Genomic DNA, 23,713 nt, shown 5'->3' on the forward strand with positions numbered 1-23,713 from the left:
CTCTCTGTCTCTGTCTCTCTGTCTCTGTCTCTCTGTCTCTGTCTCTCTGTCTCTCTGTCTCTGTCTCTCTGTCTCTGTCTCTATCTCTCTGTCTCTATCTCTCTGTCTCTGTCTCTGTCTCTCTGTCTCTGTCTCTCTGTCTCTGTCTCTCTGTCTCTGTCTCTCTGTCTCTGTCTCTCTGTCTCTGTCTCTCTGTCTCTGTCTCTCTGTCTCTGTCTCTCTGTCTCTGTCTCTCTGTCTCTCTGTCTCTCTGACTCTGTCTCTCTGTCTCTCTGTCTCTGTCTCTCTGTCTCTTTGTCTCTCTGTCTCTCTGTCTCTCTGTCTCTCTGTCTCTCTGTCTCTCTGTCTCTCTGTCTCTCTGTCTCTGTCTCTGTCTCTGCATTGTTCGAGTACGCGGACACGAACGGTATCGATGCCCGATTAACGAGAAATCATTGTCGCGCAACCGCTTGTCCCTGTTATAAACAGAATCCTTCTTTGCCGCGTGACGTTAATTATTTTCACACCGGCCGGCACGTTTTCCGCGCTGTGTTTCCGGTAAGTCGAGTGGCTCAGGCTCGGTTCAAAGAAGGATTATCAGTGTTAACGATGCCATTTTGATGGAGGCGTAGCTCTGTGCACGCGAAAATCCAACGCGAGTAGAGCACGCACGCCGGCTAGAATACCCGCGCCGGTATTACGTGTAATTAAATCGACGCTGGGAGTCCACCCGTCGCTCTTACCCTCTCCCCCCTCCCCCCGCCCCGTTTATTAATTAACGCGTTACATACGAAATTATTACTACGCGATAAAACCGTCTGGAGGCCGAAAACGGTGTTTGCGACTTCCGTGTTTTATTTATCGGTTATTTACCAGTCCATTCTGGCCGGAAGAATACGCAGCAATTAATTACAATCAAACATCGAATATACAGCGCTCCGGTTGCCGTTAATACGTACACGCGGGTCGGTTTGTTCGCACCCAAAATGAAATCGCTCCGGGACTCGTTCTGACTTTCTAGTCTCGCTCGGAACGCTTCTTTCTAATCGGCGCAAGACGCCTCGCAGACGTAAGAATCTTTCGGGAGTTTACTTCCGCACGGCCGGTTCTCGGATTTCCTTCCGCAGCACGTGACCGAGCCGGACGTCGACACGGAAGACGCATTGCTCTCGCAACTATCCAAAAGTTTTTCAATCGTTTCCGGAACGATCGGTTTAAATCTTCCGCCGAGTGCACGCGCGCCCCGCAGAATCGCCCTTTGCACCGCTTTCTCCGTCGCCTTTCGTTCGTGCTTCATCCCTTCGATCTCCCTTCGCAGCTGATACACCTACGCACACATATTCTCTTCACACGTGTGCCTTAACTTACAAGGTAAGGTCCTCAGGGTTAACGCTGACATTTTAATGCGATTCGGTTCAGTGACAGAGCTTGCGGAGCTGAATCCAATGGTATCTGGTTTCGGAGGCAGACGGCTTATAGGTTTTGAGATAATTAATGTTAATGTTGCTAGTAAAAGGCCAGAATGTGGCGCTCGATTGCGGCGCGAGGCACCGTGCAGCAGGATGTGGGGGTGCCTCGCGCCCTAATCCAGCGCCTCTTTCTGGCCCTTTGTTAGCAACTTTAACATGAATTATTTCAAAAATTACGAGCTGTACCAAATCTCGTGAAAATGTGAACGTCAACCCTAGGGACCTCTCCTTGTCTCAGTTTAAACTCTACCTCCGAATGGCGTCGGTGGCCAATCGAGCTGAAACTTGGCAGAACTCGGACTTCGAGAGCGTAAATATTTACAAAGCTAAAGCTGCTTCCAATATTTTAATATATCGAAGCTCCATCTCCGACCCCATACCGTTACTTCAAAAGGAACCCAATCCAACCCAAACGCATTTCTGATTAAGTACGAATTACATTTGAATCATTAAAGACGAATAATTAAACCGGCAAATTGAATTTAATACGCGGCACTTCGTTCATTCACCGATCGCAACACCGATTATCCGCTCGACGAAGTGTATTCTCATTCGCATCGAAATTCAAAAGATACTAATTAACACGTTGAGATTCAAAAAATATTAAATAACACGTTGAAATTTAAAAAATACTAAACGACACGTTGAAATTTAGAAAATACTAAACGACACGTTGAAATTCAAAAAATACCAAACAACGCGTTGAAATTAAAAAAATACTAAACAACACGTTGAAATTTAAGAAATACTAAACAACACGTTGAAATTTAAAAAAATACTAAACAACACGTTGAAATTCAGAAAAATATCAAACAACACGTTGAAAGTGAAAAAAAAATACTAAACAACACGTTCAAATTCAAAAAATACCAAGCAACACGTTGAGATTGAAAAAAATACTAATCGACACGTTGAGATTCAAAAAATACCAAACAACACGTTGAAATTCAAAAAATACTAAACAAATTATTTCCAACAAGATACAGAATATATTCAGTGAAAAAAATTCCTACGAAGGCTGCCACACACGCGCGCACAGTTTCATTATCATTTAGCCACCGACATCGTTCGCGAGAGTGTCCCGAATTTAAATAATTCGCCACTCTACTTCGCACTCCAATTTCTCGATCCGATTGTTCTCGCATTTCGGGCATCCCTTGAACTTTTTTTCTTTGACCGTACAGGACACCTTCTGCATGGACCTCGCGGACTTGCCGTTCCCGTTTCCCGAGCAAACCGAGCCTTGGCCCGATTTCGGTTTTTTAGGTTCGCCCCCGTTGCATAGCGCCAGGTCGTCGCTGCACTTCGAGGTCCTCCTGCTCTGCGTCGACGGACATCTCACGTCTTGCTTCTTCCTAGGCTTTCCGCTCGGGCACGGCACGCCCTGGACGAACTTCTTTATTATTTGCTTCGTCGGGCACGGCGTATCTTCCACTGGCATAGCCTCGCCGCTCGATGACTGCGAATTTGCTCCGGTTAATTTTGATACATGTTTGCGAAGATCAATGGCCGAAAGCTTGTCGCCTGAATCTGCCCCCTTTCGAGAGTCGAGCTCGACGCGATCGTCGCGATCGCGTCAACGCGGAGCACAGGTGTTTGCCCACGGGGAACAAGAGACACCGTACGATCCTCACTTCCTCGGCTCTCGCTTTTTGAAACTGGCCAAATGCGTTTTTATGCGCAGCTTCTTTCTCGCCGGTTGATCGGTTCCCCGGGCGCCGTCCGAGCGAATCGCGTTCGTGGAACTCCTGTCCGGCTTGGACACGGCCGGAACGTTCGCGGTAGGTGCGAGAACGCGATTAAACGTCGGAATCGGTGGGAAACGCGTCGTCGGGCTTGCGAACGCGGCCAGTTTGTTCCGGGACTCGATGCTGTCACGCTTCAATTTATTGTTCTCTTCCTCGAGACGCTCGATCTCTTTCTCGAGCTGCGCCATGCGTTTGTCCTTCTCGCTGGCCAGCCTGATTTTCCTCGACGGCTTCTTATTCCCCGTGGACATCTCTCGAAAGGGTTATGGTCGGTGAGCGAGGTGAATCGTGATCGAGGAGCCGGTCACGAAGCGATTACAATTTTCTTTGCCTCCGCCTCCTAGCAACTGCGAAACACGTGAAATAATCGCGCCGCTTTGCGTCTTCTTTGTTTCATCGGTTCCCCTGTTTTCTTCCCCGTGGAAGACGAAGAGAACGGCGTGACCGCGGGCCAACGGGAACGCGAGAAGGCAAGACGCCAAACTATCCACTCCGCGAAATGAATCCGTTATTATATGAAATATATTAAACGATCGCGTGCGCGCTAGTCCGCGCACCTCGGCTTTTCCGCGATATTGCTGCCGCGCATTTTCCGACCTCCCTGCAGTGCATATTGCTTTTTATAAATGCAGACGCCGGCATGCAACGGGTCGGGTGAAATTCCGCGATTGAAGAAGAACAAAGACAGACGGGGGGCGACCTTTGCTCGCGAGGGCCGAAACATCCCTCTTTTTCTGAATCGGCGAGCTAAACGGAACGTCCTCCGCCGCCGCCGTTGCTGCGAAATAGTCGCAATATTTTAACACGACGTCGTAATAATATCGTTTACAAGCGAGTTCCCTTAGGGGAGGGGGGAGAGGGAGAGAGAGCAGTACTTTCTCGGGCTCTTTATTCCATTAAAACGGGGAGTCCTTGGTTCCGAGCGGAAACTCCGCCAACCAGACAGACGAGCTCGCCCGACACGAATCCGCCTCCGCTATCCATCCCCGCGCTTACCTCTTTTTCAATCCGAATCCTTGCTGCAGTCGATATTAAGGAAATTTTAATGGGAACTCGTCGCATTAACCGGTACTGGAACCGTCCTGGCGCAGTCGACCCATGAATTGCCGCGACACTTTTGCGCACTAGCGGACAAAATTGTAAGACGGACCATCGAGATTACGGCTTCGCATTTTATCCGGTTGCGACATTAATGTTCGTTACGCTCGGCGAAGGTTTTCATAGCTGAATGTCTATTACGTTGCACGCAATTCGCTTAAACCCTCGCATTATAACGACTCGAACACGCGATGAATGTTATTCGTTGCTCCTAGATCGAAGCAAAATTCGATTATTCTATTATCAAAGTCTAGGAACGAAGGTGAACAGGGGCGTACAAAAATTGTCGCAAAGATTGTACACAAAAATTGTCTCGTTCTATCAGGGAAATGATTATGGACGAAGAAATTGTATCGCAAAGAATGAACCCATTGCACTCGAAGCCATTTTAACTGTAAATATAATATCATTTTTCTCACTTATAGTATTTTTTATTTTATACGATAAAATGCATTTTATGCATATGAAATTGATTCTTGGGACTTACGCAACAGTTACACTCTTAACAATTTTTTAAATCTAAACTTTAGTAATATAAAAATTATCTGAAAACGTGATGTAACAAATTTTAGTGGTGCCTCCGAGTTACTACTCGAGTGCAAAGGGTTAATTTACGAAGATTCGTCTTAGATTCATAGCTGAATGTCTATTTCGCAAGCAAGAAAATTCGTTGCACGCAATTCGCTTAAACCCTCGCACTATAACGAGTCGTCTATTAAATATGAATATTATTCATTGCTCCTAGATCGAAGCAAAATTCAATGATTCTATTATCAAAGTCTAGGAACGAAGGTGAACGGGGACGTACAAGACACAAAAATTGTCTCGTTCTATTAGCGAAATGATCATCGTCGAATGGTCGAAGAAATTGCAATTGCAAAGGATTCATTTATGAAGATTCGTCTTAGATCCGATTAGAAGATCAAGCTTGACTTCAACGAAGCAGACCGAAGAGTGTGCGAAAAATATCGATGCCTGAAGATTCGAGTGCATCTAGCTCTAGCGTATTTACCAGGAAACGGACAAGGACGCTGAACAAACGTAATCGATTACTGCGGGTCCCCACTTGCGAAAGGGTGACCAGGCCTGGATTAGGTAAATAAATTCTGTAGTTCGTTTATCGAATTCCTGAACGCGGGTCCTGCGTTCAATTTCAACCCTTTGAAACAACATGTACACGCGCCCCAGGTCTCGTCTTACCATGGCGAACTGCGAACGCTTGTCGTCGGGGTCTTTGTACGTATTCACACGACAACGACGACGACGACGACGACGTCGAAGTCCCGCTCGAACGGCGCACACATGGTATCCAACCGAATTTATTTAACCCAATTAAGGGACCCCGTACAGAATCTTCGCGCGAGTGCGCAGCCAATTGAAAGTTACACGTGTTTTTGTCAGCCCTCATTTAACAGCGGAGTTTGCTGGGAAACAAAGTGAAACCGGATACCAGAAACGGGCAGGAGAGATTAACAAGAGGAGAGAGAACGGGGAGAGAATATTCTGTAAATGAACAAGTGTTCGCTCCAAAAGGAAGCCCCTGTAGCTAGTGGACACGATAGCAGGTAGAAGAAGCAGAGGAAACGGGATACACTGCCGCTCAAAAGTATCAAATCAGTGCCAATGTTCCCGAAGCATTCGCAAAGGAGAAAATTGTAATATGATTCGCTGCGATTTCTCCGATCAATCATTTTTACCGGTTTCACCGTAGCAAGTAGCTTCAACAGATTTTTTTAATCTATTACAATTATTTTAACTGTATCACACTGAAATGATGTAATGTAAACTGATAATGATGATGATATCTTCGTCTTCGGTAAACCTCGTTACAAGAAGGACGGCGATCTCAACGATAGGAACGAAAAATCATGCGACAACTTTCTTTCAAAAACCAAGCTTCCCTCTCGTCAGATAGAAGCGCGCGCCGAACTTTTAAGCGGTAGTATACATAAAACTGCCTTCCTGCAAGTTTACACAAGATCCTAATGACTGGGTTCGATAACTAGCTACCAATAGCGAATTTCCAAACGCTCGAACGACCGCCTAACAGTTTGAAAGCCACATAAGTGGCTTCCGAGAATCGTGAAAGTTATTCTAGGCAGTTCTAAAAAATTTGGAAACCCTTTAACTGCTGCTGACAGGTCGGGTCAGACCCTAGCCCCCTGAAGCATCAACCGAGGTCCCTTCGATGATGCGGGCGTACCAAGGTGACCTGGCAAATCTTCGCGAGACTCCAAACGATGGAGGCGCCCAGAATATTTCAATGGGACCGATAATGATCGGTCTCGTACATCCACCTGTGCCAAATCATTATAATCCTGTTAAATCGTGGCTTGATTTCATTGTGACTGCGACATACAATACTTAGCAAAATATTGATGTTCGTGGGAAAGCAATAACTACGTACAATAGTTTATATAACAGGTATTGTTCCCCTCTTTAATTTCAATTCGATGTTCAAACCGAATCGTTGCGTTAAACAATGACGCTTGTTACGTATTACGACGCGACCAAACTGTTATCCGATACAATAACTAGAATTTTCAAACGTCGAGAAATATTAGGGTGTCCCATAAGTTCTTTCCGTGCCGCGCTGTAAATAACTGAAACTGGTTGTGTTTATACATATAAACAGGCAGGCTCGTCTCTTGGCTATTTAGAATATCGGTTTCAGTCGTCCCGAAGCTCTTTTAGAGTGCGTTTCGTTGGTGACAAAGTTCCTTATAACATCTTTTCTACGCCGTTCGATATGGATAGCTAAAAGAAGCATTTGCGGCATGTTATGCTTCATTGCTTTAAAAAAAGTGATAGGGTAAAGAACACTGCGAACGAGATTTGTACCGTTTACGGCGATGGTTCTACGATTATTAGAACAGTCCGCGATTGGTTTGAGAGATTTAGAGCTGGCAATTATGATTTGAAAGACGAAGACCGCAGCGGCCGTACAACAACGACGGATGCGGACCTTATCAAAGATATGCTCGCTGAAAATCCGCGATATAGTGTGCGCGAGATAGCGGATGCCACTAACATACCCAGGACAACGGTACATAAGCATTTAATCGAGATGGGATATGTGAATCGATTCGAAGTTCCACACCGTCAAATTTTCATCTCGACGACGCAGAACCGCATGTTGCGTTGGTCGTAAGACAAAAATTATCGCACTTTGATTGGGACGTTCTACCTCATCCTCCGTACTCCCCAGACATTGCACCATCCGATTATTACTTGTTCTTCTCGTGAAAAAATTCTCTCCGTGAGAAACGGTTTAAATTCGTAAGCGAAATAAAAACGCACCTTGATCAATATTTTGCAAACAAGCCTCAACGATCTCGGAAAAACGGCATAACGAGGCTTCCTGAAAGATGATGGAAGAAGGTAATGGAGCAGAATAGTTCATATATAACACAATAAATCAACCTTAAACAACAAATATCGCGTAATCGTTTGGCATCAGGAAAAAGGAAAGAACTTATGAGACACCCTAATGCATTAAAGCGAACGCACAAAGTTCATTCCATTCGAATTTATATACAGAAACTTGTTTCCTTTCCGCATTTCATTTGCCACCACGAGATGGACACTTTAATCAGGAAGCCAATTGAATTTCGAAGTACTTATCATTCCGCTAACTAACTTTCCCAAATCCACTCGCGTACCCGGGCGTTTCCGAAACTTCTTTGCATCCGGCCCACGAGAAACCGCGTAAAGTTCCTTTCTCTATCGCGGGCAATACGTTTATGTTCTTTTTATAACCGGCCATATATGTAACCATCCTTTGGAGAGAGAGAAATCCAATTACCAACCGCGCCGCATTTGGCGCGGTACGAACGGACTCCATCCACTCGGACTTGCATCTATTTCGCATCAGGTGGAAGCCAATTGTGCTGCCCGGGTCAGACCAATCGGGAGTCCCGCTCAATAGCGGCAGGCTAAATTATTATAATGCCGAACGAACAATGCACACGGCTACGCGGAAATTCTACGCTAATCAATTTCGAAATTAAATCTGATTCCCGTTCTATATCCGAACGCTAAATACTTGTAGATTTTTCGCGAGCTCGACGAATCACGGTTTTTAACCAGTTAACTGTGGCGTCTCCTTTTCAGAGCGCGTATCTATATGCGTCGCGACGATCAAGCGACGACGAGTATATTCGTCAAACACAGAGAAAGTGTCGCTGTTAAAATATTGGATCGAAAAGACGATTTTATTTTATCAAATTAACAATTCTATTACTAATATTTACATAAATATATATAAATTATATATAATATTAATATATTATTATAATATATTATATAATTATATGTTATATATATTATTATTATTATATATTATATATATAATATAATATATAATATTACGTACATAATAAACGAAAAACGCAGGAAAAATCAAATACTTATAAAAGTTAAAAATTCAAATTGCTGCTGTAAAGTGTATTCAACAAAGCAAGGAACGATACATAATGGCGCTTTGCACGTCGAGCACCAATATCGTGATTCTTTTCTAATCTTATTTTCACAACAAATATTCTAAACATCTTGAAATTTGAGCGTATGTTATTGTTTTCACTAAAATTACAATTTAAATAGCCAGTGGTCACTATTTTTTACGCACCACGAGTATACTCGTCACGACACAAAATACTGCCACTTCTCCATGACGAGTATACTCGTCGAACACAGCTGACTGGTTAAAGGTTGCTTGAATCGATCTGTACGTAAACATGAGTGCGCTTATCGAGTGTTACAATCGTCGAGAAGATATTCCCACCACAATGGATCTAGCCTGACTATGATACTAAAGGCTGAGACAGCAATTCTGTCGCGTTTTTATCGAAATATCGAATATGTCAAGGTGACAATAAACCAAGAAATTGATTCTTCTTCGATAATCCAGCTTGACAACTGTGAATTCCTTCTTGCATACAGGATTCAAATCATCGTTTAGATCAAATCGCTGTTACCAACCAATATAAACAGCGGATTTTGTGCATTTAAGAGAGAAATGGATAGAAGAAACGTTCGAACAGTAAAAAGATTAAAGGAACGTGAGATCCGCGGTGTCCGCAAATCAGTTACGAAGTCGGATCCGATTCCCGGCGACTCCGACACCGGAACGCTAACTGGTCGGAAATTTTTCGCCCGTTCCGCTCGAACGGATAACTGCGATTCGCAACGATAAACTCGAAAAAGAGGAGAGAAGAAAAAAGAAGAAGAAGAAGAAGAAGAAGAAGAATATTGCTGCAGGCGGATAGTATCCCGACGGAAAAGAGAGCGTTGTTGATACAGCCAGGCATCCTCCAGCGTACAACTCGTCAATTACGAGACGCATAATGAATGAGCGCCTTCATAATTCGTGAAAAAAAAAAACTTATCTCCTCGCCCCTTTAACGCGTCAACGGTTGCCGTCAACAGGCGCCGGTACGCTTCGCTTAGCCCGGGACGTAGTAATGATTCTACGGAACAGAAAGTAAATGTAGAAGACCCACCACCTTCTCGTATCTCCGCTATTTCTCGTCGCGACAGACCGTATAATGCGGCCGGGCCGTCTCGCGACAGCGAGCCGCGCCCGCATAGAATGTTTCACCGAAACCTCGCGTCGACGATCCTCGACGGAAATTCAGAAGTTGCGTTTCATTTTTCTTTTCCCGGATTTCTTTTTTCCTTTTTTCCTTTTCCTTTTTTTTTTATTTGCCCCCGGAGGGCATAATAGTGCTTACGCGACAGGCGATAAGGGTTTTACGCGTGAAAAACGGGTTCGAGGACGCGGGGGACACGGTCTTGGGCACGTTCGCCACCCCCGCAACAGACCCATTGAAACGCACGGACGTTATTAACAGCATTCGCAACCGAACCTCAACTTAATGGACTCAACGTCGAAGGATTTCATTTATCCGACGCGTGTTCTCCTTTTTTCCGTGCCCTTTCTTTCTTTCTTTTTTTCGACGACGACGACGACGACGACGGCGAAAACGAACGAAAGAAGAAACGGAGAGCAAGAGGTCCGAAGAAGGAGAAGACATTTGAGCGGGGCGCGTAAAGGTCTCTCCCTCGGGGGGATGTATCCCGAATGCGAACGAGCTAGAGTTCGGAACAACCCTGGCCGTGTAGTCGTGTAATATCGCAAACGCATTTATACTATATGCGTGTAATGTGGAAGAAATGTTCGCCATGCAGCCGTTCGCACACCATACGAGCCTTCCCATTGCATCGTGCACTAATCACGGTAAAAGCTGTAGCTCGTTCGCGTTATATCCGCTATCCGGCTGTGTCTTGCCTTACTTAATGGAAATATGAGAGGCGTTACACTCGTCTGGTGACACGTCTATCCCGTTTCTGTTTTATTTCTAGTGATACCGCGGGGACATTGTTCCACAAACACGGCCGCCGTTGTTCGTCAACACGCGGTGTGTGTCGACGTCTCGTCTCCTCGGCGACCGCGCGCCGCTCGCCCTCTCCTCCGTCCGCGTTCGAAAATACGATCGCGAAAACGGAACGCGGGGGTGTGATCGAGGCCCGGCTAAAACTGGACGAACCACTCGTCGGCCGCGACGCTGCCCGTCGATCGCTCGATCTCGCGAAACGAGATCCAGTTTCGCAGGCGGCCGCGCGATCCGCGGACCGCGTCGGCTTCGACGACGCTCCGGAGAGGACGTCTCGAGGATAAAAACGTCGATCGTTATCTTGGCCCCGCGATTAGCCGTGATCGGCCGCGCGGCGACGTCAGAGTCAATTAAATACGACTCGGTCTATCATCGCGATTCCGCGCCGACCCCCTGTTTTCAGGACACGCACACACCGACCGAGACGGCCGGTCTTGTCCACCTGCGCGCACTAGGGCAAATTGTGATTTATGCAGCCGACACGTTCGTCCGGCTGACGAAAGAGAATTGTGGACGGTAATGAGTTATGGCGACTCCGTGGCCTAATGCAAATATATGGTCCGCGGGCGTGTAATCAGCCCGCTCGGTTGACGGTCCTTGTCGCCCGACGCCGGAACAATTCCGCCCGCGTGCTATCGCGATCACGTATCTCTCCAGAGGCGTGCGCGATCGCTAGTTAACGTTTTTTTTCACCGTGGTGTTCGCGCTGGCAATCATGCGCTGCCGCCTGTCTCCTTTATCCACCCCGGAACCCCTCTTTCAAACAACATTGGCATATTTTCTGCGTAACTTCAAGGGTGAACGAAGGCCTAGACACCCTTCACCGACACAGACAGAGAGAAAGAAAGAGAGAGAGAGAGAGAAAAAGAGAGAGAGCGCGCGCGCGCGCGCGGTGTGGGGTGCGTGGCAACGCAGGGACAGAGCAGAATCGCTGCGAGAGAGAGTCTGACATGAATTTACATCTTGAATGTACAAGCTTCGCCGCGTGCTTCTCTAATTTCAATATTTTTTAATTGAACTCGATGAGACGCGTAGACGCGGAACGCTTTAGCGGCGCGTTCGAACGAAAGACGACGGCGAAGTCGCGGCGAATAAATCTCGCGTTAATGCCCGGAGCTGTATATTTTCCGGTGGCAGTCGATTTAATTCGCAGAGCCGGATCCCAATAAAATCGCGTCCGAGTTCAATAATAAACCGGAGCTAGTTTTGAAAGAGCGGCGCGCAGCCTCCGCGATAGCAAGGGTCTCTAGAGCTGTATGCTCGTTGAACCAACCCTTGATAGGTGCACTTTTGGGGTAGCCGGCAAGCCCCCTACGGTAGTGACTGTGCTTCAAGCCTCGAGTGCCCACCGAGACGCGCAAGAGCGAAGGGCTGCTGCGTACCGCCTATGTCACGAGACGAGCTACATCCAAGATGAAGTTTGAAATATTCCACGGCGCGCGTTTAATACCGCTTTTTTTAAGAAAATATTTCTGCGCGAGCCGCGACCCCGACGCTCGAGGAATTCCGCTCGTTGGCGGCGCACGATTACGCTCGAGCCGTATTTTCAGATAGTTTTATCGACCGATCGTCGTACAGCTCGGCCTGCCTCCTCTTTACACTATTTAGGTTCGATCCTGGCGACGTTTATTACGCCCCCGCGTCCCCGAACAGTTTATCGCCACCGAAAAACGCTGGGCTAATAATAGCATGGCCAACAGTAAACCTATCGTGGCTAGAATGACGAGATTCGCGTTGTTTTTATTTTCACTTAAAATTGTTGAAATCATGAAAACTCTTCTATAGGAAATTATTAACCAGTTGGCTGTGTTCGACGAGTATACTCGTCATGGAGAAGTGACAGTATTTTGCGTCATGTCGAGTATTCTCGTCATGCGTAAACAGTAGCGACCATTGGCTATTTAAATTGTAATTTTAGTGAAAACAAAAACATATTCTCAAATCTCAAGAGGTTTAGAATATTTTCAGGCGAATCCTGCACGCGCGAAGGTGTTTACATTGTTATAAAAATAAGATTAAGAAAGAATCACGATATTGGTGTTCGACGTGCAAAGTGTTAATATATATCGTTCCTTGCTTGTAATTTTATCAAATAAAAATGAGGTTTCAAACTTATTAGAATTATTACACTATTTAAATAGACTCTAATACTGCAAGGTTAAATTTAATTTCCAACTACCAATTCGATAAGAACGAATATCATTTATATGAAACGAATGTGTTTCTCCGTTCTACAAGTCCACTCTCACTGGTTTAAAAAAATCTTTGGTTTCCGTAACGTTGAAGATTAACACATTCGTGGCCTCTCTTCGATGCCTCTATAAAATCTGAACAAGAAGCAATCGGGAATGCTGATATTTGAAGAAGAAAAAATCCCAGCCTTAGCTGAGTAACGACGCGTGTATTTTTCATACACGGCAACCTAATAAAACAGGAATGCCGGGCAATAATGTCGCGTCCCGTTTCGTACCGGAGGGAGTTAGGACACGTCCAACGCACCGGCCATTACGACGCAAACGGTCATTGGCTCATTTTTCTACCATTGTGCGGTACGCATCAGGGACCCAGACGTCCGCTGTCGCAAACTACCGGGGCAAACTTATTCTTCGCGGTAGGACTCGAACGCTTTCTTAGCGGCCGGTTACACGGGCTATCGTAGAGTATCGGCCGATGACATAAGGTCCGCCAGTAAGTCATGCTATTCGACCGAGATTGCCTCGTGCTTTACGCCGGAAGCGCACATGTTTCAAAGGCGGCTTCTCGCCGCTTCCACAAAGAAAAAAAGAAAGCGGGAGCCGCGCCGTGCCGTCGCTAGATTCCCATCTGGTCTGCCCCCGCGTCGTCCCGAGAATCGCGACGAGAAGGGGCATTACGAAAATTACTTAATTTATTCATGGAACCGTGACAGAGGAAGATGTCTCGAAAGAACCGTCACGGTGGCGAGGAAACCAACCGGTGTAAATAACAGAAAGAGGCGCACGTGCACACACTTATCGATAAAAGCGCAGCTTCGATGCTCCTCTTCAACCCCCCAGGGAGGCGGACGTTTAAAGAAAAGAATTACATGTTCAAACAATTGCACGCTGTTCGTACAATGGTAGCGAGGCAACCAGTTTGCTTGCGATTTATCGAATTCTATAATTTACTAAAGACGCGCGAGAAATATATTGATGAAATCGAGGAAAATTATTTTCATCCCTGTCGCAGTCGGTTGAGTAAGTAAATTTTTCAATAACAAACTCTGACATCATGTGTTACATTTTATGGGCAATTTAATAGCAAGGAGCATCGACGCGGTGACAACTGGACAACGTTGGTCCGACGCTGTGCTGTTGAGCGGACGACAATTTAACACGTTGAATGCCACGGGGGTCACCGGTGACCGGCGCGCCCAAATTGATAGAAATATATATAATTTCAAAGAAATGTCAATATCTAAAATTTTGTATTATTACCATCGTCGATTCAAACAGTGACCCCCGTCGCAATTAACATGTCAAACATGGTTATACACTGTAACTTGTCTATTGCAGATAATATTTCAACATTATATGTATCACATAAAAGAAAATTCATCGTGGCGCCACGGACAATTTCTGTAAAAATCGCAAATCCGATGTCTAGTTTCCCTAGGACGCGTATGCACGGTTCTTCGTCGCTAGCTAGGCGGTACTAAACCAATGGGATTCCGAAGCCAAGGGGATCGATACGAAACTGGTCTGGACGGCCGCACAGGTGCGAATATCCGGTCTCGAACCGATTCCGGACAGACAGAGCACGCGCTCTCGAAGGTCTCGTCGAATTGTCGGGATAATGGATCGCGCAAGACGAACATCATTAGCGATATGAAACGTCGTCGGTCGCGGTTCTATCGCCGGAAGGATACGCGCGCGAGAAATAATATCGCTTCTCCTCCGGCGCGCGGGAAGGAAAAGAAAAAGGGAAGGCTTGAACGGCGGGGGTGGTGAGGGCGGTTTAAATGGCGGGTAATTAAAAAAACGGAACGCAAAATCAGCAGCCGGGGTTTCAGCTCATTAGTTTTCAGCGGCGGAGAACGATGACAGAGAGCCGGCGAGAAATGCCACGGTTGAATGCCGGATACAGCAGACGTTATGTCATCGCGTGCACACGCACACAGCCGCGAAAAGGCACGCGTGTGCGTGTCCCGCGGCGGCGTTAATTGGCTCCGCGATGAATATTACAAAATACCAGGCTGTTTGAAAGGGGGTTCCCGCTTTAATTACGATATAATGCGTGTCGGTCGAGTTCCCCCGCTGAAAGCCCGATGCACGCGCGACTCGCGACGAGCAACACCTCGCTTTCATCGAATCGCTTAATATGGTAGTCGCTCAAGGAAGTTTCGTTCCAGCTGAATTCACGCCCTGAAGGAAGATATGACGTCGAGCGTCTACAAGGAACGCGCTAGGAAGGTAAGACACGACGTAGGAAAAGAACGGGTCGCGAGAGCAACGACTGTACGGTTCGCGAACCCCGCAGGCTTTCGATTATGCTGATGCGGAGTCCGCCGGATCGCTGACTAAACGGCAATACAAAATCGCCATGACCGCTGCTTTCGGATATTGCCCGGACAAAGTGAAATCTTCGAACCACAGTATTCATACGAAATGCCTCCGCAAAGTATCCAACCGTTCACTGGGAAGGAGAGTACCACCTACGAAAACAGACAATTTTCTTAACACGACTCTCCCACTTCAAGAAGCGCTCCTCGATGTAAGCTTCCGGAATAGTCAACGGCTGCCCCAACGCATTTCATATTGTTTTCGAAAATATTGCTCGTTGCGAAACGCGACGCTTAATAATTTAAACTTACAGAACACACGAAGCATCAAACGATGATTAAATGTCAGGAGGGGTCTGTTCCATGCTATTTGTCGGAGGAACTCGTAAAATTGTTGGATACTTTCCGGACACACCTCGTATTTATCCAATGGGCTCATCGTTGATGTACTTTTCCTACTTCCTTGGTTTTAGATAGAAGTTGGACGTATTTTTCGAATCAGGGATAGAATTTTCTACAACGAGTTCGAGCGCCGGGTGCTTGAGAAGAGTTCTGCAAATCATACACGTGTCAATTCGGAAATGTTATTCGCTCTGCTGGATAAAAATTGTACGACTCATTCGGCCGGGAAATTAACAGAGATACATAATTAGGTGAAAATTGTTTTTCTAGATAAAGGATATTTAGTAATGGATGATTTCTACTTGGCGAGCTCGTCTGTCGATCTAAACGTTTTACCATCAGTTTGGGAAATGGTATTCAAGGAATTGGATCGTCGTAAAAAAGGATACCTCGATCTCGATGAGTTTTCAAATGTATTGCCAGCGATATAAAAACTTACAGCGAGGTAGTTTAATTTTTGCAATACAATACGAGTATAAAGAAAAAACAAAAGAAGAAAGATAACGAAACAATTAGTCTTATCACAAACAAAAAAAGAATGATTGCACAATCGTAGCACTAATCGCTTCTTTATAAATTATTTAATTACAGTCCTTGAAAAATTGTACAAAAATAATTGTACGTTATAGATTATAATACAATCCATTCGACTATGACGTTTAAATCGCATTGTATTCTTGCAGACGATAATCTTAGTATTCTAGCACATTCTCTGAATACATGGCAAAGTTCGCCGCGAAGACAAAAATAAATATGCTTATGCAAACCTACGCTACGGGGAAACGTTCATTCTTCATTGGAAAACTCTTGACTGGCTAAACGATAAAAATGGGAGTCGATGTTTTGAATCAACAGATTTGGTTCGTCAAACTCTAATACCTCCCCTTCTGCCATCACGAGTACCCTGAAACGAGCATTTCAAATAAGGACCATTGCGACAGTTGTTTGTACAACTACCGTACCTATCACAGTGCATAATTGTTCTTATCCTATGCGCCACAGTAATCACCGTGGCACTCTGGAAGAAAGACTTTATTGTCCCTTGAAGAAACTTGTCCGTTTCTTGGTCAACGTTCGCCGTAGCTTCGTCGATACAGACAATCTGCAGAAGGTGATAGAGAAGTCGATATTATACAAAGTAATTAACAGAAATGAGAACATTTATATGTCAAGGTGATACATCTGTGAAAAAAAAAATTAATAACAATACCTTGGCATTATGCAAAACTGCTCTGACCAAACAAAACAATTGCCTCTGCCCTGCGCTTAAATTGCTGCCGCATTCTTCCAAAGTAGCGCCGAGACCTCCTAAACGGTACACTAGCGAGTGAATTTTACATTTCTCTAATGCCTTGTATATGTGCAGATCTGGATACTGATTTAAAGGATCTAGATTCTCTCTTATTGTACCCGAGAAAATAAATGGATCCTGAGGTATAATAGCCAAACGTGATCTGAAACAATTGCAGATGCATTATATTCGAGTTTATAAACTATAAACGCGGAGAACTGGTTACTATTGTCCTCTGTTACATGTGATTTGATTATCACTCTAAATCATTGCCTAGTTAATATAAAAGAATACCTTAATGCATTTAATTGCAATGTCTGTATATTAATATTATCTATCAATATAGTTCCGGACGTGATTTCCGTTAATCTAAATAAGGAAGCAAATAATGAACTTTTTCCAGCACCCGTCCGGCCGACAACTCCTATTTTCTCTGCTGGTCGAGTAACGAACGATATACCGTTCAACGATGGCGTCAAATGCTCTCTGCAAGATATACCTACAGTTTACATGCATGTACATCACTTATCTGAATAACCGACTTGAATTAATGACCTATATTACCTATATTTCAATACAACTTCTCTAAATTCAACTACGCCCTGACTTGGCCAAGCATACGGTGGACTATCGCCATTGATAGTTTCTGTGGAGATTTTCTCCAAATATTGTTTCACGCGTTCCACTGCGATCATCTCCCTCTCCGTCTCAGTAAATGCATTGACCACGCCAGTTAACAACCCAGTTATGGACAAAATGTAAGTAATAACAAGACCTATCAAACCAGGGTCTGCAATGTCATACTGATGCTGTAGAACCGCAATATTGCTCACTCCAGCTAAGAGAACCACTGCCATAAGTTGTAGTCTTAACCCAAGCCATTGGCTGGCTGCAATCGACGCAAAATTCGTTTTTTGACTGACTTCCAGTAACAGTTCGTTTTCTTGGCTGAAACGTGGCACAGTGCGCAAAGCTCTTATAGTGGAGAGTCCGCTTAAAGTTTCATTGAAGTGGGCATACAAAGGTGAAAGAGCTGCACTTGATAAACGCTTCAATTCTCTTGATGTTAATCTAAAAATTATTAATCGAACGATATTCTTTTAAGTTCAAAGTACAAATAAGAAAAATCAATATACCTATAATGATTTTGAATCCAATGATATACTGGGACGAGTGGAATTATCATGAACAGTATCCATGGTAAGCCATAAGTGGCAACAACTATTGTTGCCAATAAACCAAATAATTGTGCGAGTAAGATATTAATAATAAAAGGTAGGCTATCGTCAATTGTGTATGTATCAGATGAAAATCGGTTGATAATCCTACCAAGTGGTTGAATATCGAAAAATACAGCTTTAGCCTGAAAGTATATTCCATATTAGCATATAATATGAAATACCGGTTAGCTTTTGCTATAATTCCATACCCGAACAACAATTTTTAAAAGCTGTTTGTGTATTGCAATGGCTGCTCGAATCCCTCCATACGCAAACATAAATGCTCTCATCAAGGTAAATAGCGAATTCAATACAGCTAATATAGCATAAACTATTAAATAGTACTTTGTGCTCATATCATGATCGTCAAAGAAATATTCAAATTGTAAAAGATTTGGCGTCTCTGTAGTATTACTCGCTGATGTATTAATATGAGTCACCCAATAAGACAGCCACAAGTCTGTTACATTTTTAGAACTTTGCATCAAAAATATGGAGATAAATATCAAAATTGCCAAGTAGCCACTCATAGCCTTAATATAGCATGAATATACTCCAAACCGTACAGTTCCCTTCTCTGTAAATTCTTCATCGGGCAAACATTCTTTACCATTTCTATCCAACTGATTCGTCTCTCTTGGTAAATCATTAACAGAGGTAACGTCTAAATCTGGCTCATAAGAGTCTGAAGATAATAAATAGTCATCTATGTCTGGCAAAACCTCGCTAGGTTTACCTTGATTAACTATCCTGCCTTTAGCCATATCGACTACTACATCTGCATGAATTAAATATTGAGTCTGATGAGTACACAGTAATCTTGTTTTGTTCTTCAGTAAACCTATAATAACATGTTCGAATATGTAGTTAGCAACTTTCGGATCTAAAGTCGCTAAAACATCATCCAACAAATAGATGTCTTTGTTTGCATAAATTGCACGTGCCAAGGAAATTCGTGTCTTTTGTCCACCGCTCAAAGTATTTCCGGCATCACCGATAACTGTTAAGTCCTTCTTAGGTAGGGAATTTAAGTCAGTGGTAAGAGCACATGCTTTTAAAATGGCCCTATCAAAAGACATCTTCTAAGTATTACAGTATACATGTATACATTTGTATATTTTACTACTTACTTATATTTATTATAATCATAAGACTTTCCAAAAAGAATGTTATCTCGAATAGTACCATGTTGCAGCCAAGGATTTTGTTTGACAAATGCAAAACCCTGTGCGACATCACTTACTGCTATCGTACCACGAACTTTGGTAATTTCACTTAAAATACCATCTAAGAGTAGTGACTTACCACTGCCCACTTTCCCCATTATCCCGATTAAATGCCCCTAGAACAAAACCCAGTTTAGCACATAAACTGCAAGTAATGAAATGTATTTTATTACCTTCGGAATTGTAATATTAATCTCATGTAGATTGAAAGTATTATTATCTTCAAATGTTACTGTTTTCCTAGAATCAGAAGAAGAAGATGGCGTTGCAACATTTCTAGGCAAATTTGAATCACTTTCTTCCATATTTTGCTTGGTAGTTACTCCGAATGTTACATCCTGAAGCATTAAATCTACTCCAGGTGGACATTCCGAATAGTATGATGACAGATCAGCATCTGGTAACTGAATTTAATAAAATTGAAATAACTCAAGTGTAAATTATTCTTTGATTTCAATTTCATCAACAGATCACAATTTTTACTTACATCTAACATTCTCTGTATTCTTTTAAGTGACACCCAAGCTTCTGTAAGACCATTCAACACCCAGGGAAATGCATTTAATGGACCTATGAGCATGTTCATCAGTGCCATACTAGTAAAAACTGTTTTTGCATCAAGTTTATTTCCAAGGAGAACATACGTTGTGAATGTTAATATAGAAATCAATACAGGTGTTGTGGCCCAAAAATAAACACATAGCGCATCTAAATATTTTCTCTCACTTAAATATTTGATTTCCTTTTCTCGTAATTCTAAGCGAAAAATATAATAAAAAGTCATATGTGAGGATAAACAACTAAGAATAGTGAAATATACTGAAATATACTAACTACTAATATTCCACAAGAAATGATCTTCCCATACATTCAATTTAATCGCAGTTATTCCACGTATTGCTTCCCCTATATATTTGACCCTTTGATCCTTGTATTCCATTAGCTTCGTACTAAGCTTTCCAACTTTATTTGTTATTACTTTGTTTATTGGTATAAGCACTATTGCAAAAGTAACCCCAGCTAAGAACGAAATCCCTATTTGCTCATGCAGAAGATATAATGCCACAACCAACTGGAAAATGTGAACAAAAATATTTTTACTGACAACTACAGAAACTAAGATACTAATTACCAAATATCAATGCTAAGAAGTTCTACATTTGTAGAAATAAAAATAAAACATATAAAATTATACTAAGAAATTACCTGTAATGGAATGCTCCAAAATGCATGGAAACTTGGACAACTGTTAACTAATCTATCAGTATCCGTACTCATAAAATTGATTATTTCACCAAAATTAAATTGTTGCTTTAACTGGATACTAGGCGATTGTAAAGTCTTCCTATACACCAAAGTAATGATCGTTGATCGGATTTTTAAGCCAACAATAGACATCCAAAATGTAAAATGAGCATTGCAAAAAGCTCCTAAAATAATAATATTAGTGTAATATTTGCCACTCATATAATGGACTGTAAATTTTATTACAATGTGCTTAAAACTTTCTTATAAGCATTATCTATAAAGGATATTGAACATAAATTAATGCCTACCTATTAAAGCACTAACAAATATTAATGTTGCATATAGATATCCATATGAGACAGATTCATTTTTGTCTTCAATAAAACCAATTAATTTGTTTAATAATATTGGACCCACAAATAAACTACAGTCACTGATAAATTTTAATATTCCAACCGAATAAAATTCCCATCCAAAACACTTATGTAATAAATGTAACAAAGTTATTTTCTTTGTAACAGTTTGTACATCTGTCTCCATCATTAATTCGTCATTTTCCATTCTGTTACTTACATTGCAGGGCTATAATATATCGTTAAAAACATTTATGTTAGTGCAAAACAATTACGAATGTAAATAAGACATTGCAAATAGAGAAATATTAAATTTACCATATTTTGCAAATGATAATCAAGTTTCTGACTGATCACATTAGTGCTGATATATTCTGGTAAATCAAATAAATCATCTGAATGGTTCAGCAAGCCACGGACACCCTTTTCCATTAAGGGGTTTACCCAGTGAAATAAAATTTTAGAAGTTATTGTTACATTCTCCATAGCAGTTCCAAGATAAGTTGAATCCTGTTCCTCTGGGAATCTTACGTAAGAAGAATTAGGAGTATTCAACAGTGCAGTCTGTTCTCCTATCTATAAACATATTTTTCACTGATCTATAATATCTGTATTTACTTAATAGCTCATAATTTTAGATATCATAGCCAATTTGGTAACAACACACGTATTCTACAACATATATTTGAAATCTCTTAACTGATAAGCATGTAGAACACTATTCACTGATAATACTATGGACCAGTCTATTGTAAACAAACAACTTGTATGATGACTTACTTCGTTAAATCGGGATGATCTTGCATCTTGTAAACTATTATGATCTGGTATCAGTGTTATTGCATAGAGTATTAGTAGAGTGACTACACTAATACTAAATCCCAATGACAAATTTGGTAAAACATCATTTCGTGAATTATATTTGACATGACTCCTTAATAGTAGTATAGAGACAACAATTAGCAGAAATACCAATGCTCGAATAGATACAGGCCCACGTAGATTAAAATTTCTGCCACTTCTCAAACTTAATACAAAACAAAGATGAACAACCCATGCTAATCCTTCAGTACCTGCCACTAGATAATCAATAGGTTTGGCAGATGTTGCACTATCATTAACTGCATCTAACACTGGATTGTAATCTTGCGTAATAAAGGTGACAGTAGGTTCTATTGCCTTTTGGATATTACTCTTTGGAAAAAGTATCGATTTTGTATAATCAATAGTGTAATTTAGTTCATCTTTTATGTGATCTATTATACTTGGTGCATTTAAAACTGAATCTGAACTATTATTTGATATCATGGCTGATTCTTGCTGCATTAAATTATTATCAGATGAAACATGGTTTGATGGAGAAAGAGTTGTATTAGTAAGAATAATGTATGCTCTAATTATAGGAAGAACCATAAGGCACAATACAATCAAAATTCTCAAGTTAATGATAGCATTAGTACCATGATGACCATTAGGATATGAATGTCTTTTTCCACAATGATACGCAGATACCATTGCAATACAGACTAAAACTGGGATCTGAAAGTTATAAGAAAAATATTGAATAAATATAAAATTACCAAAATCAGTGATATGTTTGCATTGTATATTGAATTGCTAATGTTAAATCACCTGAAGGAATAATTGTTGGAAGCATACATCGATATCATGTGTTTCTGGATTCAGTGGCTTAATGCCTCCATTATAACCACATAATTCTGTCCAATTCCATTTCCATGACTCTTCCATATCATCAGATAACCAATTATTGTCCATATCTTAAACTACAAAAGATACAAGCTGGAAATAGGACTGAGCAACACTTTTATAAATGGAAAAGGATTTTTAAAATGTAGTTCATTTTATACTTTAAGAATGTAGAATGTTTTGTACATTTACTTTGATAATAGAAATAATAATAATTACACTAAAAACTTTATCATTTTGATTATCATTCTGATTTAGATAACAATTTAAATAAACGTAAATAATTCTATCTAAAACATTTTATGTACATTATATAGTTCCAAAAACTATTGCAGAACCTTAACTCACCGGTTATATTATGTGTATATCCTACTGTGTGTACATAATTCAATATATGTAATTTGGTACACATTTCGCGCAATACATCTACAGCAATCTATAGTGACACATAGTGGCAACCTCAACTCAACGTTTACATTTGTTTTCCTCCCTAATGGCAAGCTGCTGCGCAGCGCGCGTATCCCAAATCCCAACGTAAGAGAAAGAAAGAAAGAGAACGAACTAATCGGTCTTTATGTATGAGTGCCCATACAAATAAGAAACCTAACTGGTTCATTCTACTGTATTCGTGGTGTCACTTTTTCCACGCATCCGTTCGACTGGCGCTACATCTGAGACACGCGGCGATAAAATTATATTTGTAAAAGAGCTTCAAATAATAAAATCTTTCGCCTTGTAGGATCCTCGATTATATCATTCGATGAATTTGCGAATGATATTCAATGAACGTACGCTGAACAATGAGGACAAGAATCGTACGAGGCAACAAGTTTCATTATTCGAAGCTCTTTTACAAATTGAATTTCGTTCCGCGTACTTCAGATGTACGAAAAGAGTGAGACCGCAAGACGAAAGTGTGAGATAAGCTGCATGACGTCATACGTTGACGTCATCATCGTATGTAGTAACTTTGCTTTGACTGCGAGTGCGGCACTGGCACTGTTCAAAAATAAATTGTTAGCCAATCAATGCAAAGCGTTAGGTTTCTAGTTTTCTAG

General features: G+C 42.1%; 3 protein-coding genes across 6 annotated transcripts; 1 reads left to right on the top strand and 2 right to left on the bottom strand.

Moving 5' to 3' along the window:
- Positions 1–816: 816 nt before the first annotated feature.
- Positions 817–3,521, bottom strand: LOC117224799 (uncharacterized). The gene is made up of 2 exons (XM_033477938.2): positions 2,557–3,521; positions 817–1,306 (listed from the first exon to the last, which is right to left on the bottom strand). The coding sequence occupies exons 1-2, from the start codon at positions 2,887–2,889 to the stop codon at positions 1,022–1,024; spliced, it is 618 nt and encodes a 205-aa protein (XP_033333829.2). The 5' UTR covers positions 2,890–3,521; the 3' UTR covers positions 817–1,021.
- Positions 3,522–6,485: 2,964 nt separating this feature from the next.
- LOC117224797 (EF-hand calcium-binding domain-containing protein 11) lies at positions 6,486–20,060 on the top strand. Its single transcript, XM_076524574.1, is given in 5 exon segments — positions 6,486–6,638; positions 15,136–15,282; positions 15,682–15,817; positions 15,881–16,038; positions 16,041–20,060. Coding segments are annotated over 5 exon segments (618 nt in total). The 3' UTR covers positions 16,065–20,060.
- On the bottom strand, positions 13,944–23,534 carry LOC117224794 (ATP-binding cassette sub-family C member 10). Of its 4 annotated transcripts, none has more exons than XR_004491333.2 (19): positions 23,004–23,529; positions 22,581–22,732; positions 21,729–22,487; positions 21,267–21,524; positions 20,904–21,177; positions 20,554–20,777; positions 20,182–20,419; positions 19,835–20,103; positions 19,521–19,751; positions 19,252–19,463; positions 18,331–19,186; positions 18,038–18,264; positions 17,466–17,972; positions 17,196–17,387; positions 16,821–17,064; positions 16,573–16,712; positions 16,382–16,514; positions 15,521–15,760; positions 13,944–15,361 (listed from the first exon to the last, which is right to left on the bottom strand). XR_004491333.2 is itself a non-coding variant. In XM_033477929.2 (17 exons), exons 2-17 carry the CDS (start codon positions 22,722–22,724, stop codon positions 16,397–16,399), a joined length of 4,893 nt encoding a protein of 1,630 aa, XP_033333820.2. In that variant the 5' UTR covers positions 22,725–22,732; positions 23,004–23,529; the 3' UTR covers positions 16,005–16,396. The 4 variants fall into 4 exon arrangements, 1 of the variants encoding a protein (XP_033333820.2); XR_004491332.2 differs by having other exon boundaries at positions 16,378–16,514; XM_033477929.2 differs by lacking the exons at positions 13,944–15,361; positions 15,521–15,760 and having other exon boundaries at positions 16,005–16,514.
- Between the last annotated feature and the right edge of the window lie 179 nt (positions 23,535–23,713).

Source organism: Megalopta genalis, chromosome 9 (assembly GCF_051020955.1).
Source record: "Megalopta genalis isolate 19385.01 chromosome 9, iyMegGena1_principal, whole genome shotgun sequence".
Lineage (NCBI taxonomy): Eukaryota > Metazoa > Arthropoda > Insecta > Hymenoptera > Halictidae > Megalopta > Megalopta genalis.

What these genes read in the sequence shown, in the direction of transcription:
- LOC117224799 (XM_033477938.2), bottom strand. Translation starts at nt 2,889, where the DNA reads ATGCCAGTGGAAGATACGCCGTGCCCGACGAAGCAAATAATAAAGAAG. An exon ending in TCGAGAAATTGGAGTGCGAA is followed by an intron (nt 1,307 to 2,556) that starts GTAGAGTGGCGA and finishes ATGTGTGCGTAG; the next exon opens with GTGTATCAGCTGCGAAGGGA.
- LOC117224794 (XM_033477929.2), bottom strand. Translation starts at nt 22,724, where the DNA reads ATGGACAATAATTGGTTATCTGATGATATGGAAGAGTCATGGAAATGG. An exon ending in TTTGGAGCATTCCATTACAG is followed by an intron (nt 20,420 to 20,553) that starts GTAATTTCTTAG and finishes CACATTTTCCAG; the next exon opens with TTGGTTGTGGCATTATATCT. An exon ending in TGGATTCAAAATCATTATAG is followed by an intron (nt 17,973 to 18,037) that starts GTATATTGATTT and finishes AATAATTTTTAG; the next exon opens with ATTAACATCAAGAGAATTGA.